Here is a 19,792-nt window from a genome sequence, read left to right as displayed (position 1 = left end):
TCCCCATTATCCCTGTTATTGCAGTGTAATCCCAGGGATTAACCATATGTAATCCCGGGATTTATCCACGCTGCTTCCCCCCCCATTAATCCCTTCTCTGGGCGGGGGGGGTCCATCTGCTCCCCCCCCCACCCTTTGGTGCTGGTGGGGGGACTCACGTGGGCTGGCACGAGCACCCCAGGGCCCCTTCAGCCCTGCTCACAACCCAACTGGGCTCAAGTTTGGGGTTTTAGGGACCCACAAGGGTTTCAGTTCACTTTGGAGGGCTGTGCCCACCCACGAGGCAAGGCTCGGGGGGCTGTGTGTGCAGCCAAGGACCCCGAGCCCCCCCTGCCCTCACCTTTCCCCAAAATCCAGCTCTTTAACCCCAAAACAGCAGCCCTGGCCCTGTGGACTCACCCCAATGGGCTTCAGCACGGGGAAGTTCTGCAAGTTGACCCTGAGCTCTCTCTGACCCCAAAAAGCAGATCCACAGAACTTCCAGAACTCACCCCATGGAAAACTCCCAGCCCCCTCAGGGTGAGGAAAGAAGAGGAGAGGGAGGAAAGATCGGCCTTTATTCGATGCAGACTCTGGGAGACCCCCTGTGCCCCCTCAAGGGTTGAAGGCAGCCGAGGGTCCTGGGAGGAAGATGAGGCTGCCCAGGGAGGAAGAGGAGCCACCAAGGCCCTGGGCTGTGGTCACAGCTCCGAGAAGAGGGGCTGCTCCCTCACACTGGCCACGACGGGGACGGGGCTGCGGTGGGGGCTGGCCAGGGGCACGTGGGCGCTGACGAAGAAGAAGGGGATGTGGCTGATCTTCCCTGAGGACCAGCACTGGAAGGGAAGAGGACACAGAGGAGAATGAGGGTCCAAGATCCCGGACACCTTCCCCCCACCCCGTGTCAGACCAGCCAGCACCAAGGGAGGATTGACTCACCACGGTCAGGAGGGCTCCTCGTGGGAAGCAGGGGTGGAAGGCGATGATCTGGGGCTGGGCACCGCGCTCGCCCTGCACGAACCCGCTGTGGGGGGCGGGAGGAGCCACGGTTATGGCACAGCCACAGAAACACCACACTGCCAGGGCCAAGTGGAGACACCTGAGACCTGATCGGATGCACTGGGCAAGGGACAACCCGAAGCCAAGGGCCTCGAGGTGGATAATGGCCAACATGGCCAAAACACAACGGGATTTGGAGGTAAAATGGTGACAGGCCCTGAAGCAGCGTGGGATGGGGTCTCCCCACGGTGAGGAGGGGCTGCTCTTCCCCACCACACCCCCCAGGGGGGGTTAAAGGTACTCAACGAACCCAAAACCTGCTGCAAGGAACCCACCAGTGCCCACAGCCACTCACCAGGGCAGGAGCTCGAAGACGGGGCTGTTGCGGGTGCGGAACACGGCGATGGCCGTCTGGCTGCCTGGAGAGTCGGGGTGTCCTGCAGGAGGGAGAGGGGCAGGGAGGCTTTCCTTGCTCCAGGGACACGTGGACAGGCCCCTTGGTGCCCCTTTTCCTTGCTGGAAGTGGGATCTTCAGGCGGGACTCACCTCTGATGATCACTGCGAGTCTCTCTCCAGTGGGGTCCCACACCATGGAATGCACCTCTCCTCCAATCCTGGAACCGGCAGGGAAGCAGGGAAGCCCCCAGGGTTGGGGGGCACAGACCCCCTCAGCTGGTGTTCCCAGCACTGGGGGGCTGCTGCCCACCTCTGCCCCCCCAGGTGCCACATCAGACCCACCTCTCGTCCCCGTAGAGCGTCTCGAAGGTGGTCTCGGACAGGTCTGCCACGATCGAGGCTGTTTTGGAGCCCCCCACCTGCCCCTGCATCTCCCCTGAAGAGAACACTCCATAAATCCCACTGAATTGCCCAGATCTCCCATAATTTATCCATTTCTCAGAGCAACGTGCTGGTATCCCATGTCTGGGATGGAGGACAGGGGACAGCAACCCCCAGGACTGGCCCCTCTGCTGACAAACCCCTGAGCTGGCCCTGGACCCCCCCCCCGCAAAAACCCTTTGTGTCCACACGACTGAGAGGCAACATGAGGGGGGATAAACCCAACCCCAGGGATTCCGTGCTCTGGGAGACCCCCAAGACACCCCCCTGCATGTCCCAGGTCCCTCAGCCAGAAGTGAGGGATCACCTGGGCCCCAGCCCAGCCCTTGGGAAGCTCCAGCTCGGGCAGACTCACCCCGGTACTCGGAGAAGGACAAGGAGTAGATGACGGACTCCCCCAGCACCGTGAAGAGCAGTCGGCTGCCGTCCGGGCTCCAGCACCCCGTCTGTGGCACAGGAAGGGTTTGCAGGGAGACTCCAGTGGGTCCAGGGACAGCTCAGGCCTTTGTGGATGGCCCCTCCCCTGGCCAGGGATCTTTTGGAGCCAGCTGGGAATGGGGGATTTTTGGTAAAACCCACCCAACATGTCCCCGAGGCCCCTGGAGGTGATGTCTGCACCTCAAATCCTGGGGTCAGTTTGGGGCTACGAGACAGACACTGAGGGGCTGGGGTGTGTCCAGAGGTGGGAATGGAGCTGGGGAAGGGGCTGGAGAACTTGTGAGGAGCAGCTGGGGGGGCTCAGCCTGGAGAAAAGGGGGCTCAGGGAGGACCTTCACAACTCTGGGGAGCCAGGGAGGGGTCAGGATCTGCTCCCAGGGAACAAGGGATGGGACAAGAGGAAACAGCCTCAAGATGCACCAGGGAAGGTTCAGGTTGGATACTGGGAAAATTTCCAGGGCTGTCCAGCCCTGGCACAGCTGCCCAGGGCAGGGTGGGAGTCCCCAGTCCTGGAGGGATTTAAAAGCCCTGTGGATGTGGCACTTGGGGACGTGAGACTCGACGGTCTCAGAGGGCTTTCCCAGCCTAAATGATTCCTTGCCTGAGGAATCCATCCTACCTGGCAGCGTCCTCTGATAGTGGGCCACCGCTCACACGTCCACATCTGAGCCTCCCACACCCTGCAGGAGACAGAACAGGGTGAATTCCTGAGATCTGCCCCAATCCTGCTGCTCCAGGAGCCCACAGGGTCAGACCCAGCCACCCACCCCCGTGCCCCTCTGCCCCCCCAGCAGGAGTGGAAGCAGTGAGGACACTCAGGATCCAGATCTGCTCAGTTTTGGGGCAGAAAGGAGGGCAAGGGCTGCGAGGGGAGCGGGGCAGGCGGGGCACTCACCGGAACACGGCCGAGGGGGTGGCTGCCAGCACCTTGCTGCCATCGGGTGACCAGGCCAAGTAGGTGACACCACCACCCCCAAACCACTGCAGCTGGACACAGTTCTCAGTGGACACGTCCCACACCTGGAGGAGGGGACAAGGAAGGCAAACAGTGACACCAGAACGCCGACTGAGTGTTGGGGGGGGGTTGTTTGGATTAGGGGACACAGAGCGATGCTTTCAGGTCCAGTTCAAATTCAGAGCTGCCTGACCCACCCTCTGTGGGAACAGCACCTGTGCCCAGCCCAGCTGTCCCTGGGTGACCCTCTGGGGTGCCCGTGGTCCCCACATCCCCCCGGGGAGGCACAGCCAGCTCAGGGCTCCTCACCAGCATGGCCGTGTCGACCGGTGACGCCGAGAGCAGCCGCTCCCCGCTGGGTGCCCAGGCCAGGCTGGTGACAGGGCTGTGCCCCGGGTAGGACAGAACCTGGGCACAGCCTGATGACGGTCTGGAACAGAGAGAGAAACCCTCAGGAAGGGTTGGGACAGGCTGGCAGGATGGGCACCTGCCTGGCTTTATCCCAAAGCCAACCCCAAAGGGGGTCTCGATGGCAGGGCGGGGGGTGTGCGGGGGTTGTCACCTGGTGGAGAGGGAGGTGGGATCCAGGTGCCACACCAAGACACAGCTCTGGCAGGCCACGGCCAGGATGGAGGCACAGAGGGGCTTCCAGGCCATGGAGGCCACGTTCCTCTGCAGGCGATGCTTCAGCGAGGGGACGGTGGCACTGCCGGGGAGGGGACACATGTGACAAGGGCAAAACACGGGACCAAGAGCGTGTGGGCCATGCCCCAGTGTCCTCTGCCAGCTCTGAGCCCAGTGCAGGGGGAAAGCAGAGTGGGAAGGGGGGGTGTGCCCTGCTGTGCCCTGCTTCCCAGGCTGGGGGGAGGGTGTGGGGGGACAGGAATTCCCAGCCAGGTGACAGTGGGGGACAGGAATTCCCAGCCAGGTGACACCGGAGTGAGCCAGAGCACACCTGGTGCAATTGGCCTGAGCTGCCCCCAGCCCAGCCCTGGGGCAGGAGAGGGCCCGGGCTGGCCAGAAATCCCAGCTGGGAGAGAGGGCTGGAGCAGGGCAGCGCGGAGGGGGCCGCAGGACCAGCCGGCACAGTCTTCTCCTGAGGAGGGATTGGCATTCCCTGGGGGAGCAGGGAGACCTGGGGGAGAGAGGAGACTCAACGACGCTCCAAACACTGCTCTGCCTGTGCCCCCTTGGGCTGTGGGACCCCCCTTGGGCTGTGGGACCCCCAGGATGCCCCCAGAGCTACAGAGCAGGGAGGGAAAGGAAAGCCAAGGCTTCGGTCAGGATCGTGCTCCAGGAAGAGCGATGGGAAAGGAGCAGGGGGGGCTGAACGTGAGCCCACGTGGGCAGGAAGGCCAAGGGCACCATGGCTTGTGGCAGCAGGACCAGGGCACCCCGAATCCTGGGAGGCAGCGGCAGCTCCAGCCCCACCTGTTGGAGTTGTAGACCCGGATGGAATCGTCCAGAAGTGCCACAGCAAACTTGTTGGTGTGGGGGTGCCAGGCAAAGGCCCGCACGGGGCATCCGGCCCTGGAGGCAGAGACAGGGCAGGGTGAGGCTCCAAGCAGAGGTGCTGGCACCACCCAGCACCCCCCAAGCTGGCAAAGGCCCTTTCCAGAGCACCCAGTGAAATAAAACTCCCTTTTCGCTGCTGGATGGGACCGTTTTCTTGGGAAATTCCCCCATTCCTGGCAATTATTCCCAGGGCTCTGCCAAGGGGCTGGTTCCCACAGTCTGGGGTGGGAACTGGGAGGAATTTTGCAGTCTCTGATGTCGTGTAACCCTGATTTCAGCACACCAGAGGCTTTGCCTCTCTCTGGCCATTGGACACAAACCGAGGCAGCCAGAGCCTGCGGGGAAATACTTGCCCTTAATGTGCCCACCCAAACAGGGCCCTCCTGTCCTTGTACCTCCACCCCTCTCCCAGCTCTGGGGGTGTCACAGACCCCAGAGATGGTGCTTTTGGGACACACAGGACTCACCAGTCCACGGCCTGGGAGAAGGCTGCAATCATGTCCTCACTGGTCAGCTGCAGGGGAGAGCAGAACACTGAGCTGGCAGCGAGGACCCCCAGTGCCCATCCCCTCTTTCCTCTTCCCCTACCTGGATTTTGGCCCCTCTTGGAGCGCTTTGGGCCCTGGCAAGGCGTTAGGGCAGCATTCCCCTCTCTTTGGTGGGGGAAGGAGCAGCGTTTGGAGCTGGGCATTGCCGGGAGGAGTGTTTTGGTGGGTTTTCAGCAGGGAAGGGACCACCCACAACCCCAATCAGCCTCCCCCAGCCCCAGGGATCAGGCCTGGAAGGACTCACGGAGAGGTGTGGGAACAGGGATCCGTGGAGCGAGGAGAGCCAGCGGCACACGGCCAGCGCATGGCTCGAGCCCGTCCTCAGCCATCGCAGCCCTGGGGGGGCAAAGCACCCTCAGCTGCGCCCACCCGCACCACGGGAGGCAGGGGTGGGGGCAGCACAATGGGAACAGAGAGATCTCAGACCCAGAGATCCCAGGAAATCTCCAGGAGCAGCCACAACTCACCCTCCTCCTCGGCGCTGGCCACCTCCCGGAGCACCCCGCAGAGCCCCGCGTCGCGCCTGCGGCCACAGCAGGGTCAGAGCCCCTTCAGCACCCCGTGCCCGCTTCCGGGGGGCAGAGCTGGCACTTTGGGGGGCACTTTTGTGTGTGGGGGGGACAGGACTCACCAGGCGCTGAGGCAGCGCTTCCACGGGGACTCGCGGTGGTGGATGAAGGGCGGGCGGGCGCTGGGCTCCTGCCGCCCGTGAGCCTTGAGGGGCTCCTTGGGCAGGCTGAGCACGGGCAGGTCGGGCACCTGTGGGCCCCCACAGCAGCCCTGAGCACACAGCACCCCTGAGACCACCCCTGAGACCACCAGGGACATCCAGGGGGTGCCATAGGAGGGCAAAGAGACACCTCCCCCAGCACAAGGGGCCGGAACTCCAGCCACAGCTGAGTGGGATAAATGTGTCACCCCTCAGAGGCTGGAGGGGGGCTGGCATAGCTCTGGGAGGCAGGGGGGCCCAGCCGGCCCTGGGGGTGTCACCTGGCTCTGGGGAGGAGGAGGGGTCACTCTGGGGGTCTCACCTGGCTCTGGAAGGACAGCGGGAGCTGCTCGCTGAGGCGGCCGCAGACCAGGGCGTTGTTGAGCTCGTACAGGGTGACATCCCCGGGGGGGGGCGGCGGCGGGAACAGCCCCAGGGTGCACATGGTGGGTCTGGGAGGTGGGGAGGAACAGAGGAGGGGGGGGTGAGAGCTGCAGCCCGCAGAACGCACCGGCTCCAACCCCGCAGCCCCTGACCCACCCACCCACAGGCAGGGCGCTCCCCGCTCACAGCCCCCGGTGCCCCCCGTGTTCCCCCACATCTTTTACCCCCTCACAGCCCCCCCCAGTGCCCCTAAGGCTCCCTCACCGCCCCCAACCCCGCCATGTTTGTTCCCACTCACCCTTTTCCCGTTCCCAGTTCCCGCCCTCGGGGCCGAGGGGGTGTGGGGGGGGGGCATTAAAGGGGCAGCGGCCCTGGGATGGAAAAGCGCAAAAGCGGCACGCAGCGGGTGGGCGCCCCCATCCCCGATTTACCTCCGCTTTGGCCGCGAGATTCGCGGTATCCCCTGCAGAGACACCCTCGCCGCCCAGCTCCCGTGAATTAGGGGCTCTTCGGCTGTAGCGGGGGCTGATATAATGGAGGGTCACCTTTACAGTCGTTGCCCCTTTAAGGAAGGCGGAGCCCCTTCCCCTGTCGGGGTGGGGCAGCGGCGCGTGCGGCCCGAGGGTCACGTGGTGCCCGAGCGGGGCTTGGGGGGGGCACCGGGAGCGGGACCGAGACCCCCGGGACACCCCCGGGACATCCCCGGGACATCCCCGGGGCACCCCCGGCTCCTGCACACCCTCCCGTGGGGTCCTGGGGCATCCCTGGCTCCTGCATCCTCCCTCGTCGGGTACCGGGGCACCCCCGTCTCCTGCAGCCCCCCCCGTGAGGTCCCGGGGCATCTCTGGGTCCTGCAGCATCCTTCCCCCCCGGGGCACCCCCGTGTCCTGCACTCGCGGGATCTCGTGTCTTCCATCCGCGCAGGACTCCTGGGTACCCCCCCCCCGGGCTCCTGCACCCCCGTGTCCTTCGGGGGTCTCCATGTCCTACACCCCCCACCACGGGACCCCCGCCCACCTCCGCGTCCTACGAGGGTCTTCGTGTCCTGCACCCCTGAGTATCCCCCGTGTCCTGCACGCCCGGGCACTCCCGGCTCCTGCAACCCCACCCCGAGCGCCCTCGAGCCCTACACCCTCCTCGGGGTCTCCGCGTCCCGCACCCCCCGTCGGGGGTCTTCGTGTCCTGCAACCCCTCCCCGGCGGCCCGTGGGTGTCCGTGTCCCCACTCATCCCACCCACCTCTCATGGGTGCCCATGTCCCCCCTCCTTCCACGGCTCCCGTGGGTGCAGAGCCCCCCGTGCCCTCCCCTTGGCTCCCTCCCAGCCCCTCTCCCGGGGGCTCCCGCTTTTATTCTGTTTATCTCCGTGTTTTCCTTAGCGGCCGCAAGAGTTATTTTAATTTTCTCAGGATATTAAATAAAGGCACGGGGTTGGTTTGGGGGGGGCTGCGGCGGGGGGCCCCACATTCCTCACCCGTTACGGAGCGAGCGGGGTTCGATAGGAGACGACGATTTGGATGGCGCCGACATCAGAGCCACCGCAGGGGCTGGCGTGGCCCCGCGGCGTCCCTCGGACCCCCCCAAATCGACCCTGATGGGGCAGCGAGACAGGAAAAAAGCTGGTGGTGCCGCCGGAGTGTGTGTGGGGGGGTCCCCGGTGGGGTTTGGGGGGGCGGGGGTCGTTGGATGGGGTTGGGCTCTGTGGTTTGGGAGGCTCCGGGCGGTCGAGCCCTCGGTGGCCGCCGGGCCGGGGTTTGGCTCGGGGAGGTGGCTGGTTGCCCTCGTTGGCACTGGCCCACCCACGGTGAGAGGCAGCGGGGGGGGGGGGTTTCTTTTGGGTGGGGAGAACCCCGAAAAGAGCAAGCCTATGTCGCTGGGGGGGGGGGCTGATTTTGGGAGGGGGCTATAAGGAGGGGTGGCCCCCTCCACCCTGAATCCTCCTGGGAGCCACCCTGGGGACAGCTCTGTGTGGTGGCACTGGGCTCTGGTCACCCCGCTGGTGCTGCCGTGCCTCAGTTTCCCCGCCCTGCGTGGAGGGACAGCGTGTCTCCCCCTTTCCCTGGGGACACCTGGGGCCTGGCCAGCTCTGCCGAGCCATGGCCACCGTGACTCACCCGTGGCTGGCACACGTGGCCGTGGCCCAGCCACGCTGGCACAGGGACCTGCTGCCATCCCTGTCCCCGTGTCCCCCCCCGAGGGCAGTGGGTGCCAGTGGCTTCCCCCCCACACACAGGAGCTGGCACAGGAGCCCGTTTCCACCTCCTTTTGCCTTTTTCCGTGGCTTTTGGGGATTTTTTTTTTTAGGAAAAGCCCCAAACCAGGGCTGGGCACATCAAAGGGCTGGCGGGAGCCCAGGGCACGGGGAGGGGGAGGGGAGTGGGGTCCCCGCCAGCCCACAGAGCCCAAAATTGGGGTGTCTTTGTTAGCACGTGGCCCTGCCACGTGCCCCAGCACTGCCACGTGGCTCCTGTGGCCACGGGGAAACTGAGGCACGAGGCTGAGCCAGGCAGGGGCCGTGCGCACACGCGTGTTCCTGTGCACACACGTGTTGGGGCACACGCATGTGCAGGGTCAGGCTGGTGGGTGGAGAAGCCCCGACGGGTCCCCAAAAGCAGCTTGAGGATGTTCCTGTGAATGGGGGCAGACTGGGGGACACGGGGGAAGACAGGGGGACAGGGGCTATAGGGTCCTGGGGACACACGGCCATGGGGCCAGGGGGACATGGGGCTGTGGGGACACGGGAGAGATGGACACAGGACCACAAGACATGGGGACGTGGGAGTGGGGTCCTGGGGACACGGGACACTGGGGTCCTGGAATGGGGAGAGGGACATGAGACCATGGGGAGCCAAGGTCCTGAAGACACAGGGACACAAGGACAGGGGACCACAGGGTTACAGGGACAGACCAGCTGGTCCCAACCCCACTCCTGTCACCCCCAGAGGGGAGGACATGGTGACCCCGAGCAGGGCCATGTCCCCCCCGTGCCTCAGTTTCCCTGTGAGCCCCCCAGAGGAGGAGTGTGGGAGGAAGCTGAGCCCATCCCTGTGACGAAGCCACCCGGCCTCAGCCCCGCAGCCGCAGGAGAAGGGGGGGGCCCGGCTCCACTCTCAATCCCTTTATTGCTGTTTTTTTTGGGGGGAAGGCAGCTAAAAAAGAGGGGGGGGCACGTTACATTAGCACCGACGAACCGGGTGTGCTAACGAGGCTGGGGGAGGGGGCAAACCCTGTCCCTGAGTGCGGGGGCACGAGGCGGCCAGTGGGGCTTTGGGGGGGCGAGAAGGTTTTGGGGGGGGGGGGAAGAGGAAGAGAAAGAAGGGAGGGGTCTCACCTTGACACCCCCCCCAGTGAGCCCCAGAGCGCTCGGAGAGCCCCCCCATAATTTAAGACATAAATTACAATGGCTAACGAGGAGCTGGGGAGGAATTGGGAGGGGGGGAAGGAGGGGGAGATCTGGGGAGAAGTGGGGGTGGGGGCAGCACCCCCTAATAAATATCCCCAGCGGCGCGGAGGAGGATGAGGATGGAGGATGAAAGGCTCAAATCTCCAACAAACTCCCGGCTTCGGGACTCCCGGCGTCTTTGCCGGGAGAGGCGGGGGGCTGGCGGGGGGACGCGGCGGGCGGGGGCTGCTCGGCGCCGGGGGGCGGCTTGGGGGGGCCGGGGTCCGCGTGGGTCTTCTGGTGCTTGCTGAGGTGGTCGCTGCGGGTGAAGCGTTTGCTGCAGAGCAGGCAGGTGAACTTCTTCTCGCGCGTGTGGGTCCGGACGTGCCGCTCCAGCTCGTCGGAGCGGGTGAAGCGCTTCCCGCAGAAGAGCCAGTTGCAGACGAAGGGCCTCTCGCCCGTGTGCCAGCGCAGGTGAGCCTTCAGGTGCGAGGCTTTCCCGTACACCTTCCCGCAGCCCGGGATGTGGCAGCTGTGCACCGGCTTCCTGCGGGCCCCCCCGGGCCCCCCCAGCCGCTCCAGCTCCTGGCAGTTGGGACAATCGCACGCCGGGCGACCCCCTAAGGAGCCGCCGCGGGGACCCTTCGGGGCCTCGCCCGGGTTGGGTTTGGGGGCGGGGGGCGCGGCGGGGGGGTTGGTGTAAGGCGGGGGGTTCAGAGCCCCGAAGTCGGAGCCGTAGGTGGGCAGCGGGGGGCTGAGGGTGGGCTGGCCCTGCAGCGAGCCCTGCAGCCCCTCGGCGCCCGCGGGCCCCCCCAGCCAGCCCCCGTTGGGGTGCACGTCCCACCAGGAAGGGGCCGCTGGCCCCGAGCCCCCCGGCAGCCCCCCGCCGATGCCGCCCTTGTACCAGGAGCCGTAGGGATGCGGCATCTCCAGCGAGGGGTAGACCCCCGGCAGGCAGTCGCCAGGGGGGTGTCCCTTGGCTGTCACCACCACGGGGGCTCCCAGCACCTCCTGGGTGCCGGAGGGGGCCGGGAAGGGGTGGCCGAAGGGGCCGTAGTCGGGGCCGTAGGGGCCGGGGGAGGCCTGGGGGCTGGCGGAGGGCGAGAGCAGCCCCGGGGCGCTGGGGAAGGCGGCGGCGTAGGAGTCACCCATGGGGGCGGCGCTGGAAGCACCCCGAGGTGTCAGGGGGCGGCGCTGGGAGCACCCCGAGGTGTCGGGGGGCGGCGGTGGGAGCACCCCGAGGTGTCGGGGGGCGGCGGTGGGAGCACCCCGAGGTGTGCGGGGAGGTGATGTCAGCGGGGGCTCACGGCCATGGTGCTCAGCAGCCTGTGGGAGAGGAGGAGGGGGTGTTAAGGGTGCTGGGGGGCACCGTGTTCCGCGGGGTGACCGGTCCCGGGGGGCACCCGGTGTGCCGGGGCACTCGGAGCAAGGGGACGCCCAGCACTGGGGGCACCAGTACTGGGGCAGGGGGGCACCCAGCAGCGCCCACCCCCTCAGCTGCCCCCAGCCCCTCGTGCCACCCCCCACCCCCGATGCTCCCTCTCCTCTTTGCCTCAGTTTTCCCCCGCAGAGCTGAGACCACCCCGTGTCCCCCCAGCCCAGCCCAGCGTCACCCTCCCAGGGGCTTCTCCAGGGGCTGATAGGGGGGTTGTGCTGGTGGCTGCCCCCCGCCCCCAATCTCAGCTCCTTCTGCCTTTATGGCCTTTTAATCGAATTACTCTGCGGCCTCCCCCCTCCCCAGGCGACTTCCTCTGCTTTTATACCCGTCATGGCTTTCAGCTGCGCGGGCTGAGCCCCCTCACCCCCATCACCCCCAGGTCTCCCTTTACTTTTAATTTCTTTTTCTTTTTTAAAAAATTTATCCCTTCGCCCACTTTGTGGCTTTTTCAGCTTTTTTTTCTTTGAATTTTTTTTTTTTTTTTAGGGTGTCCCCCCACCCCCCGCCTTCCTTTTACCGTGGGTTTTGCGCCTATTTTTACGCCGGCCCCGGGCCGCGGCCGCAAGCGCGCTCCCGGTTTTCCAAGGATAACAAGGGCCAGGCCTGTGCCCCGGGAACGCTGCCCTGCCGCGAGAGCCGAGGTAATTAAAACCAGGGCGAGCGGCAAACGGAGGCGCACGCTTAAAATAGTGTCAAACTCCCATAAATCAGCTCCGCTTGCGCCGGGAAATTAGGAGCAGGGAAGGAGCCCCGGGAGCTGCGGGCTGAGAACGGCACAAACTCGCTGCAGGAGTGGCTGCTGCACGCGGTGACAGCTTGGTGGCTCCTGCTGTGTCAGGGACCTTGAGCCCTCCTGTGTCTCCTCCTGGGAGGGAGGGGTTCAGCCCCTGCTCTGGGGGTCCCCAGTCCTAAATTCCCAATCCCTTGTCCCTGATCCCCAGTGTCCAGTTCTTGGTCCCCAACCCCTTGTCCTGATCCCCAAGTTCCAGTTCTTGGTCCCCAACCCCTTGTCCTGATCCCCAAGTTCCAGTTCTCTAATCCCTTGTCCCTGATCTCCCGGGTCCAGTTCTCAGTCCCCAGTTCCAGTTCCCCAGTCCCTGTCTCCTCATCCCCAGTCCCTGGTCCCCCAAGTCCCCAGTTTCTTGTCCCCAAACCCCAGCCCTTGTCCCCAGTCCCACGTCCCCAAACCCCAGCCCTGGTCCCCTACATCCAGGGACACCCCTAATCCTGGACCTCCTGCTCCGGGTGGACCCGTCCCCAGTGAGGGGGCAGTTTGGGGTGAAGGTGGCACTCAGCACCATCCCCCTGTCCCTGTCCCCTCCCCGGGGTCAGCAGGACACACGTGTCCCCTAGCACAGGGACCGTGGGGGGATGCTCAGGCCTCACACAGGTCCCAGTCTTTCGGGGGTCCTGTACCCCGAAGGTCTCTCCCATCCTGGAGAAGGGATGGGTCCCATAACACAGGGTCCCTGGCCCTGGGGGGGTGGTCCTTGTCCCCGGCGGGGGATCCCCCATCCCGAAGGGTCCCTGGCCCTGGGGGGGAGGATCCCCCATCCCGAAGGGTCCCTGTCCCTGGGGGGAAATCCTGCATCCCGAAGGGTCCCTGTCCCTGGGGGGGATCCCCCATCCCGAAGGGTCCCTGTCCCTGGGGAGATCCTCCATCCCAAAAGGGTCCCTGTCTCCAGAGGGGGATCCCCCATCCTAAAGTGTCCCTGTCCCTGGGGGAAGATCCCCCATCCCAAAGGGTCACTGTCCCCAGAGGGTGGTCCCTCATCCCAAAGGGTCCCTGTCCCTGGGGGAAGATCCCCCATCCCAAAGGGTCGCTGTCCCCAGAGGGGGACCCCCCATCCCAAAGGGTCCCGGTCCTGGGGGAGGGTGGTCCCCCATCCCAAAGGATCCCTGGACTCCTTACCGCGCTCCGGGGTCCGTGGTCCAGGGATGCCGGGGGTGGGTCCCGCCGGCGGGGATGCCGGTGCCGGTGTCCCGCGGTGCCGGTGTCCCGGGATGCCGGGGCTCGGTGCGGAGGGAGGGAGGGAGCACCGCGGCCGCCGCCCGCCCCGCTGTGCCGCTGCGGCGGGGCTGGGCCGGGCCGGGACCGGGGCCGGGAGCGGGAGCCCGGCCCCGAACCGCCCCCCGTCGGGGGGGGTCGAGGGCGGGGGGGCCGGGGGAAGGGGGAAGGGGAAGAGGAAAAGGGAAAGGAAAAGGGGAAGGAAAAGAAGAGAAAGGGAAAAAGAAGGGAAGGAGTCTGAGCAAAAGGAACAAGGAGTTGAAAGAGGGGATGAAATTAGGGAGGGAAAAAAAAGAGAGAAAGAAAAGAGAAGAGGAAGAAAGGGAAAGGAAAAATAGGGAAGATAGAAAGGAAATGAAAAGGGAAAGGTCAAGGAGAAGGAAAAGAAAAATATATAAGGAAATGGAAAAAAAATGAAAGAAGGAGGCAAAGAAAAAGTTGTGGAGAGAGGAAGATGAGGAGGCTGAAAGAGGGGGGGACTGTGGGGAAGAGGGAAGGAGAAGAGTGGGGAGGGGGAAGGAAGGGAAAGGAGGGAAAAGAAAAAGGAAGAGAAAGAAATTAAGGAGAGAAGAGGAAATAGGGAGGAAAAGGGGGAGGGAAAGAAGAGGGGGGAGAAGGATAGATAGCAGGAAAAGGAGAAGGAAGGGGATGGGAGTGGGAAAAGTGCTGGAAAGGAGGGAAGGAGAAAAGCAGAAGAAGGAATAGATGAATGGGGAGGGGAAAGAGCAGAAAGGGACAAAAGGAGAAGGGAGAGCTGAGGCACCCCTGGGCTCTTATCCCAAAAGGTGCCAGTAGGATGGTGCAGGGATGGGGATGAGGGTCTGGGATGGGGATGGGGAGAGGGATGGATGGGATAGGAATGGAATAGGGAGAGGAACCGAGCAGGGATGGAGACAGGACCAAGCATGAACTTGGAGATCCCAGGGATGGGAATGGAGCAGAGATGGAAATAGAACTGGACCCAGGATGGGAATGGGTGGACCAGGGATAAGGATGGGATAGGGATGGACCAGGGATGGGGAGAGGAGGGGGCCAGGAATGGGGATGAGAGGGGCCTGGGTTGGAACTGGAGATACCAGGAATGGGACCAGGAGTCAGTGATGGGCTGAGGATGGAGCAGGGATGGGGCTGGGGGGACCAGGGATGGGGGTCAGAGAGTGGCAACACAGCTGGGGGGGGACAGAGATGGGGACAAGGACAGGGGACATGTGCCAGGAGCAGGACTGGAGACAGGGCCATGAGTGGCCCTGGACATGGGGCTGGGGACCCCCTCGTGCCTCAGTTTCCCCTCCATTTAGGGATTGTTCCAACCACTCTTTTTCCACCCCACTTTCCGTTTTCCCCCCTTTTTCTTTTTTTTTTTTTTTTCACTCCCCTTTTCCTTCCCGTTTCTTTTCCCTTTTTCTGTTCGATTTCCCTCTTCCCCTGTTTTCCCCCGCCGTGGCCGGTCGGGAGCCAGCGGGGCCCTTTCCCAGCCCTGACTCAGGGCTTTCCGCTCCGGAGCCGCCGCCGGCGCCGCGGCCGCCGCCGAAGGCCACAACCACCGGCCCCCCCCTCGGCCCCCCCCTCTCTGGGGCTTCCACTGCCCACAAACTGGGAGCAAACTGGGACGGCCGCTCCATCCCTCCTCTTCCTCAGCCAACGGCGGGGGCAGGGGACACACACCCCCCCCACGGGGTTTTTTGGGGGGCACACCATAAGGGTTTTTTTGGGGGGGGGGGGTGTCTCCCACCACCGCGGACCGCGAGGCTTCGGTTCACCAAAGAGGGGGGGTCGGGAGCTGCCCCAACGCCTGGTGCCCAGATGGGGGGGTGTAAATTGGGGTGGGGGCCTCCCCAAGGCTTGGGGGTGGTGGGGACCCCTCTGTGTCCCCCGGGACCCTTCAAAGCCGGGCGGCCGCGCGGGGGGGGCGGCGGCGGGGGCTGATTACAGGGCGGCGCCGGGCTCGGCCGCCCACGGCCCCGCGGCCGCGCCGGGCCCCCGCAATTACCCGGTATTTATACCCCGGCCGGACGCCGGGTCCTCGCGGGGGCGGGGGACACGAAGCGGGGGGGGGGGGGGGGGGGGGCTCCTTCCCCCGGGGGGGCTCGGCTTCGCTCCGTCCGCTGACCCCCGGCAGCCCCCCGACCCCTCCTCCATCCCTCCATCTGCCCGTCCTCCCATTCATCCCTCCTTCTCTCCTTTCTCCATCCCTCCATCCCTTCTTCCCATCTCTCCTTCCCTCCTTTTGACTGATTTACCCCCATTTTTCACTCTGGCTCAGAGTCTGACGTGAGTCCCCCCACCATGACACGAGTTTGGGGGGTCTCAGCAGGACGGAGGTTGCAGAGCTGGAGTCGTCTCCATCCCCATCCTGGTCCCCAGGGCCAGGGGACACCCCCACCTAGCGCGGGGGTCGCGGCAGCCCCCCCTTACCCCTCCCGTGGTGACAACGGGGGCTGGGCCGGGGGCACTGCAGCCCCTCAGGAGGGAGCAGAACCAGCCCCGAATCACTGCCATGTGTGCACGGGGGGCACTGGAGGCACTGGGAGCACTGGGAGTGGGGAGCACTGGGAATGGGCACTGTGGGCACTGGGACTAGGCACTGGGAGTATTGGGAGCGGGCACTGGAGGCACTGGCAATGGGCACTGAGGGCACCGGGACTGGGTCCAGGCAGGCACTGGGAATGCGGTTCCCCACCCGCACAGTGTCCTCCTACCCTGCTGTCCCCAAGCCCCCCCATTCTGCCCCCAGCCCCCCGCCCCGGCTGCCAACCGGGACCCCCGGGGGGGTGACCCCCGCGGCCCCCCCCGGTCCCCCCCGCACTCCCGGCGGAGGCCCCCGTGTTCCCCCGTCCCTGTGTGTCCCCCCCCGCCCTCTCCGGCCCCCGGATGTTTCCCTTGCGGTCGGAGGCCCCAAAATAGCGCAGCCCCCGCGCTGGGTGCGCCGGCCACCAGCGCCCACGGGCCCCGCGGGCCGGGGGGGCCTGGGGGGAGGCTCCGAGGGCTCAGAGTGGGGCTGAGCCCCCCCCCCCCAACGCTACCGGGGGGGACCCAAGTGTTCGGGACCCCCCTGGGGTCCCATTGATTCCCCATCCCCCCGGTTTCAGCCTCCCCACAGTGGGGGATGGAGGGTCCGGGGGGACTTGTTGGGTGTGGGGGCACAGGAGGATAGGGAGGACATGAAGGGGGGGCATGAGGACACAGGGGACATGGGGGGACACGTGGGGATGAGTTTGGTTGCAGAGGAGATCGGGGGACCCCATGGGACCGCGGGGGAGCCAGGGGGGACCCATGGGATCATAAGGCACCCATGGGGACATGGGAGAGTTTGGGGGGACATGAGGGGACACAGGGGGACCCACAGGCACCAGGAGCACCTGGAGGGGACACGGGGATGTGGGAGGACCTGTGGGGACAGAGAGGGACCAAAATAGACAAGGGAGAGCCCGGGGTGGGGTGGGGGGTCCCCACACACGGGGAAGCCGGGGCGGGGCGGGGGGGCCCGGGGCTGAGCTGTGCCCACGCCCGCGGTGTTTCCTCCCACCCTCTAATTATCCCGGGAATTATCCCTGGAAATAACTGCGGGGGCCACGGGGGGACAGGGTGGGGGGTGGAACACGGGCACGACCCGGGGTGTGGGGGGGGGGGGCCAAGGACGGACCCCCGGGATGGACAGACAGACCCTGGGATGGCCGGACAGACACCGGGGGGACAAAATGGACCCGGGGGAGAGGGGGGACAGGGGTGGACCCCGAGGGGGGGGACAGGGGTGCACCTGGGGAGAGAGTGGTGGACCCCAGCACCACGGGGACCCCAAGTCCGCCCCCCCCGTCCGTCTGTCCCCCATCTGCGGTGTCCCCCCCGCGCCGGGTGTCCCCCCTGCCATGTGGCTCCCATTGCTCTGCGGTGCAGAAGCCACATCAAAGCGGTGGCAGCGGCGGCCGCGGGGGCGACACTGGGGGCCTGACCCCCCCTCCAGCTGCCAAAGGACCCCCCCCCCAGGTCGCCAAAAGGATCCCCCCCCCAAGCTGCCGTGGTGCCCTGTGTCCCCCCCCTAAGATGCCAAGGACCCCCCTATGGCAATCTGGGGTACCTCCCATGTCCTCCCAATCCCTGTGCCCCCCCATCAAGCTCCCAGGGAGCACCCCCAGGACGTCCTGTGACCCCCCCAAGCTTTCAGGGACTCCCCCCAGCCCTGAGACACCCCTCTATGATGTACTAGAATCCCCCCCCCAAGCTGTCAGTGATCACCCCCCTGGCCCTGAGCCCCCCCCCAAGCTGCCCTGGGTCCCCCCCAAGCTGCCCTAGACCGTGTTGCCTCGGGGCCCCCTCGGCCCCCCCCAGGCCCTGTGACCCCCCCCGCCCGTCCCTGTCCCCGGGCCGGGCCGTGCTGGCTCGCGCCGCGCTGCATTTCTGCGGTTCCCAACCCAAAATTGCTGGGAGTCGCCCGGCGTCGCCCTGATTCCTCCGCGGCCGCGACCTGCGGGGGGGCCCGGGGGGAGCTCGGGGGGACGCTCGGGGAGGGGGGGACCCGGTGCAGGGGGAGGGTGGGCACCCCAGGCTGTTCCCGCTGCCCCTCTCGACTGGCCCCAGTGCTCCCGTTCCCCCCAGACTGGTCCCAGTGCCCCCTTTCCCCATCCCAGTGCCCTCGATCCCCTCAGACTGGTCCCAGTGCCGCCTTTCCCCATCCCAGTGCCCTCTTTCCCCTCCCAGTTTGCCCCATACTGGTCCAAGCCCCTGTTCAGGGCCATGTCCTGCACTGGCACGGCCAGTGTGAGGTGGGCACAGGGTTGGGGACAGGGCAGGGAAGGGATGGGGACAGGGCAGGGAAGGGTTGGGAACCCTGTTGGGGAAAGGACAGGGCTGGGGACAATCCTGGGGACAGAGCAGGACCCTGGTTTGGAGACCCCACTGGGGATAGCACAGGGCTGGGGACTGGACAGGACAGGGTTGGGGACAGGGCAAGACCCTGTTGATGACACTGTGGGGGACAGGGTAGGGTTGGGGACAAGGCTGGGGACAATGCAGGACACTTGGTGACTAGATAGGGTTGGGGATGCTGTTCGGGGACAGGACAGGACACTGTTGGGGACACTGTTGGTGGCAGGACAAGGCTGGGGACACTGCTGGGGACAGGACAGGGTTAGTGCCATGTTGGTGCCACCCCTGTCAGTGCCACTGTTGGGGACAGGACACCGCTGGTGACAGGAGAGGGTGGGGGACACTGTCAGTGTCACTGCTGCCACTCCTGTCCCCCAGCTGGGGACAGGACCCTGTTGATGACACGACAAGGTGGGGGACAGGGTCGGCGTCACTGTCGGGGACAGGACAGGGCTGGTGACAGGACACTGTGTCCCTGTCAGTGTCGCTGTCGTTGCCCCTGTCCCAATCCCTGTCGGTGTCGCCGTCCCTGTCGCGACACGGCTCCTTTGGCGCCCCCGCCAGGCGACAGGACAGACCCGCGCCCGGGGCGGCACCGACGGGCTGCGACCACCAGGGGGGGTGTGGGGGGGCACTGGGGTTACTGGGGACACTGGGGAGGGGTCCCATGGCCGGGGGGGTTATTTGGGAGGGTCCAGACGGGCGGGGCAATGAGGGGTTAATTTGAGGAGTTAACTGGGGGGTCCCGATGGGGGGTAACAGGGTTTGGGGGTCCTAATGGTGGGAGTTGCCAGAGAGGAGTCAGTGGGATGAGGATCCTACTGGGGGTAACGGGGTGCTGGGGGCGAGGGGGGCTAAAAGAGGGGGGTCTTTGAGGGGGGGTCCTGCGGTGACTCTCTCTCGGGAGACAGAGCGGGCAGGGGGCTGTGAGCCCACCCCGGGCAGGTCTGGGGGGACAGGACGGGGACAGGACTGGGAGAGGACAGGCAACAGGACTGGGATAGGGGATAGGACCTGGGGACACAACAGGGACGGGACAGGGACAGTTTGGGGACAGGACGTGGGATCGAGACAGGGACAGTTTGGGGACAGGGCCTGGGATCAGGACAGGGACAGAACCAGGGGACAGGAAAGGAACAGGGAACAGGACCTGGGGACACGACAGGGACAGGACAGGGACAGTTTGGGGACAGGACGTGGGATCAGGACAGGGACAGGGGACAGGGGAAGGACAGGGAACAGGAGCTGGGGACATGACAAGGACAGGCTGGGGACAGGATCTGGGATCGGGACAGGTGACAGGGCAGGGACAGGTTGTCCCCACGCCCCTCGCTCTGCAGGGGGGGTTTATTTCCCCTGGTCGGGGGGGGAGGACCGAGACCCCGAACTGAACCAGCCCCACCGGGCCGAAGCCGCGAGACCTTCCCGAGGCCGAGAATTGGGCCAAAAGCACCAGGAAATGGGGAAATCACAAAGGGGGGGGGAAGGGGGCGGTACCTCCCGCCTCGTTCGCCACCAAACCCCTCGATTTTCGGCAAAAATGGAGGATTTTTGCTGTAAACACCCCAACCCCCGTTCCCGGGGCAGGGGCGGCCTGGGCTGGGCGCTGTCAGGACAGGGCTGGGCGATGTCGCGACAGGGCGCCGGGGGTGCAGCAGGACCGCGTCGCAGCGCCACGGCGGCTGTTGCGACAGGGCCGAGGCGGCTCGTGGCGGGGAAAGCGGAAGGGGAGGGCGGCG

At 65.8% G+C, this 19,792-nt stretch overlaps 3 protein-coding genes across 4 annotated transcripts; all 3 read right to left on the bottom strand.

Annotated features, from left to right (window-relative positions):
* Positions 1-538: 538 nt before the first annotated feature.
* AAAS (aladin WD repeat nucleoporin) lies at positions 539-6,895 on the bottom strand. Of its 2 annotated transcripts, none has more exons than XM_051775405.1 (17): positions 6,796-6,895; positions 6,303-6,432; positions 5,903-6,030; positions 5,739-5,794; positions 5,516-5,607; positions 5,191-5,237; positions 4,640-4,738; positions 3,771-3,914; positions 3,518-3,638; positions 3,149-3,273; positions 2,873-2,933; positions 2,171-2,261; positions 1,717-1,810; positions 1,525-1,592; positions 1,334-1,415; positions 919-1,003; positions 539-815 (listed from the first exon to the last, which is right to left on the bottom strand). In XM_051775405.1, exons 2-17 carry the CDS (start codon positions 6,423-6,425, stop codon positions 681-683), a joined length of 1,551 nt encoding a protein of 516 aa, XP_051631365.1. In that variant the 5' UTR covers positions 6,426-6,432; positions 6,796-6,895; the 3' UTR covers positions 539-680. The 2 variants fall into 2 exon arrangements, with proteins under 2 accessions (XP_051631365.1, XP_051631364.1); XM_051775404.1 differs by lacking the exon at positions 6,796-6,895 and adding an exon at positions 6,663-6,702.
* Positions 6,896-9,507: 2,612 nt separating this feature from the next.
* SP7 (Sp7 transcription factor) lies at positions 9,508-10,926 on the bottom strand. The gene has a single exon (XM_051775416.1). It carries the CDS (start codon positions 10,894-10,896, stop codon positions 9,901-9,903), a length of 996 nt encoding a protein of 331 aa, XP_051631376.1. The 5' UTR covers positions 10,897-10,926; the 3' UTR covers positions 9,508-9,900.
* A 70-nt stretch (positions 10,927-10,996) lies between these two features.
* LOC127464947 (uncharacterized) lies at positions 10,997-18,722 on the bottom strand. Its single transcript, XM_051775420.1, has 5 exons — positions 18,522-18,722; positions 15,997-16,156; positions 13,095-13,962; positions 11,700-11,806; positions 10,997-11,070 (listed from the first exon to the last, which is right to left on the bottom strand). Exons 1-5 carry the CDS (start codon positions 18,720-18,722, stop codon positions 11,063-11,065), a joined length of 1,344 nt encoding a protein of 447 aa, XP_051631380.1. The 3' UTR covers positions 10,997-11,062.
* Between the last annotated feature and the right edge of the window lie 1,070 nt (positions 18,723-19,792).

This window comes from Manacus candei, unplaced genomic scaffold (genome assembly GCF_025592945.1).
Source record: "Manacus candei isolate 608988 ecotype Guabito, Panama unplaced genomic scaffold, ASM2559294v1 h1tg000296l, whole genome shotgun sequence".
In the NCBI taxonomy this organism is placed as follows: domain Eukaryota; kingdom Metazoa; phylum Chordata; class Aves; order Passeriformes; family Pipridae; genus Manacus; species Manacus candei.
The sequence above is the reverse complement of the archived record's forward strand: the minus strand, read 5'-3'. Positions and strand labels throughout refer to the sequence as shown.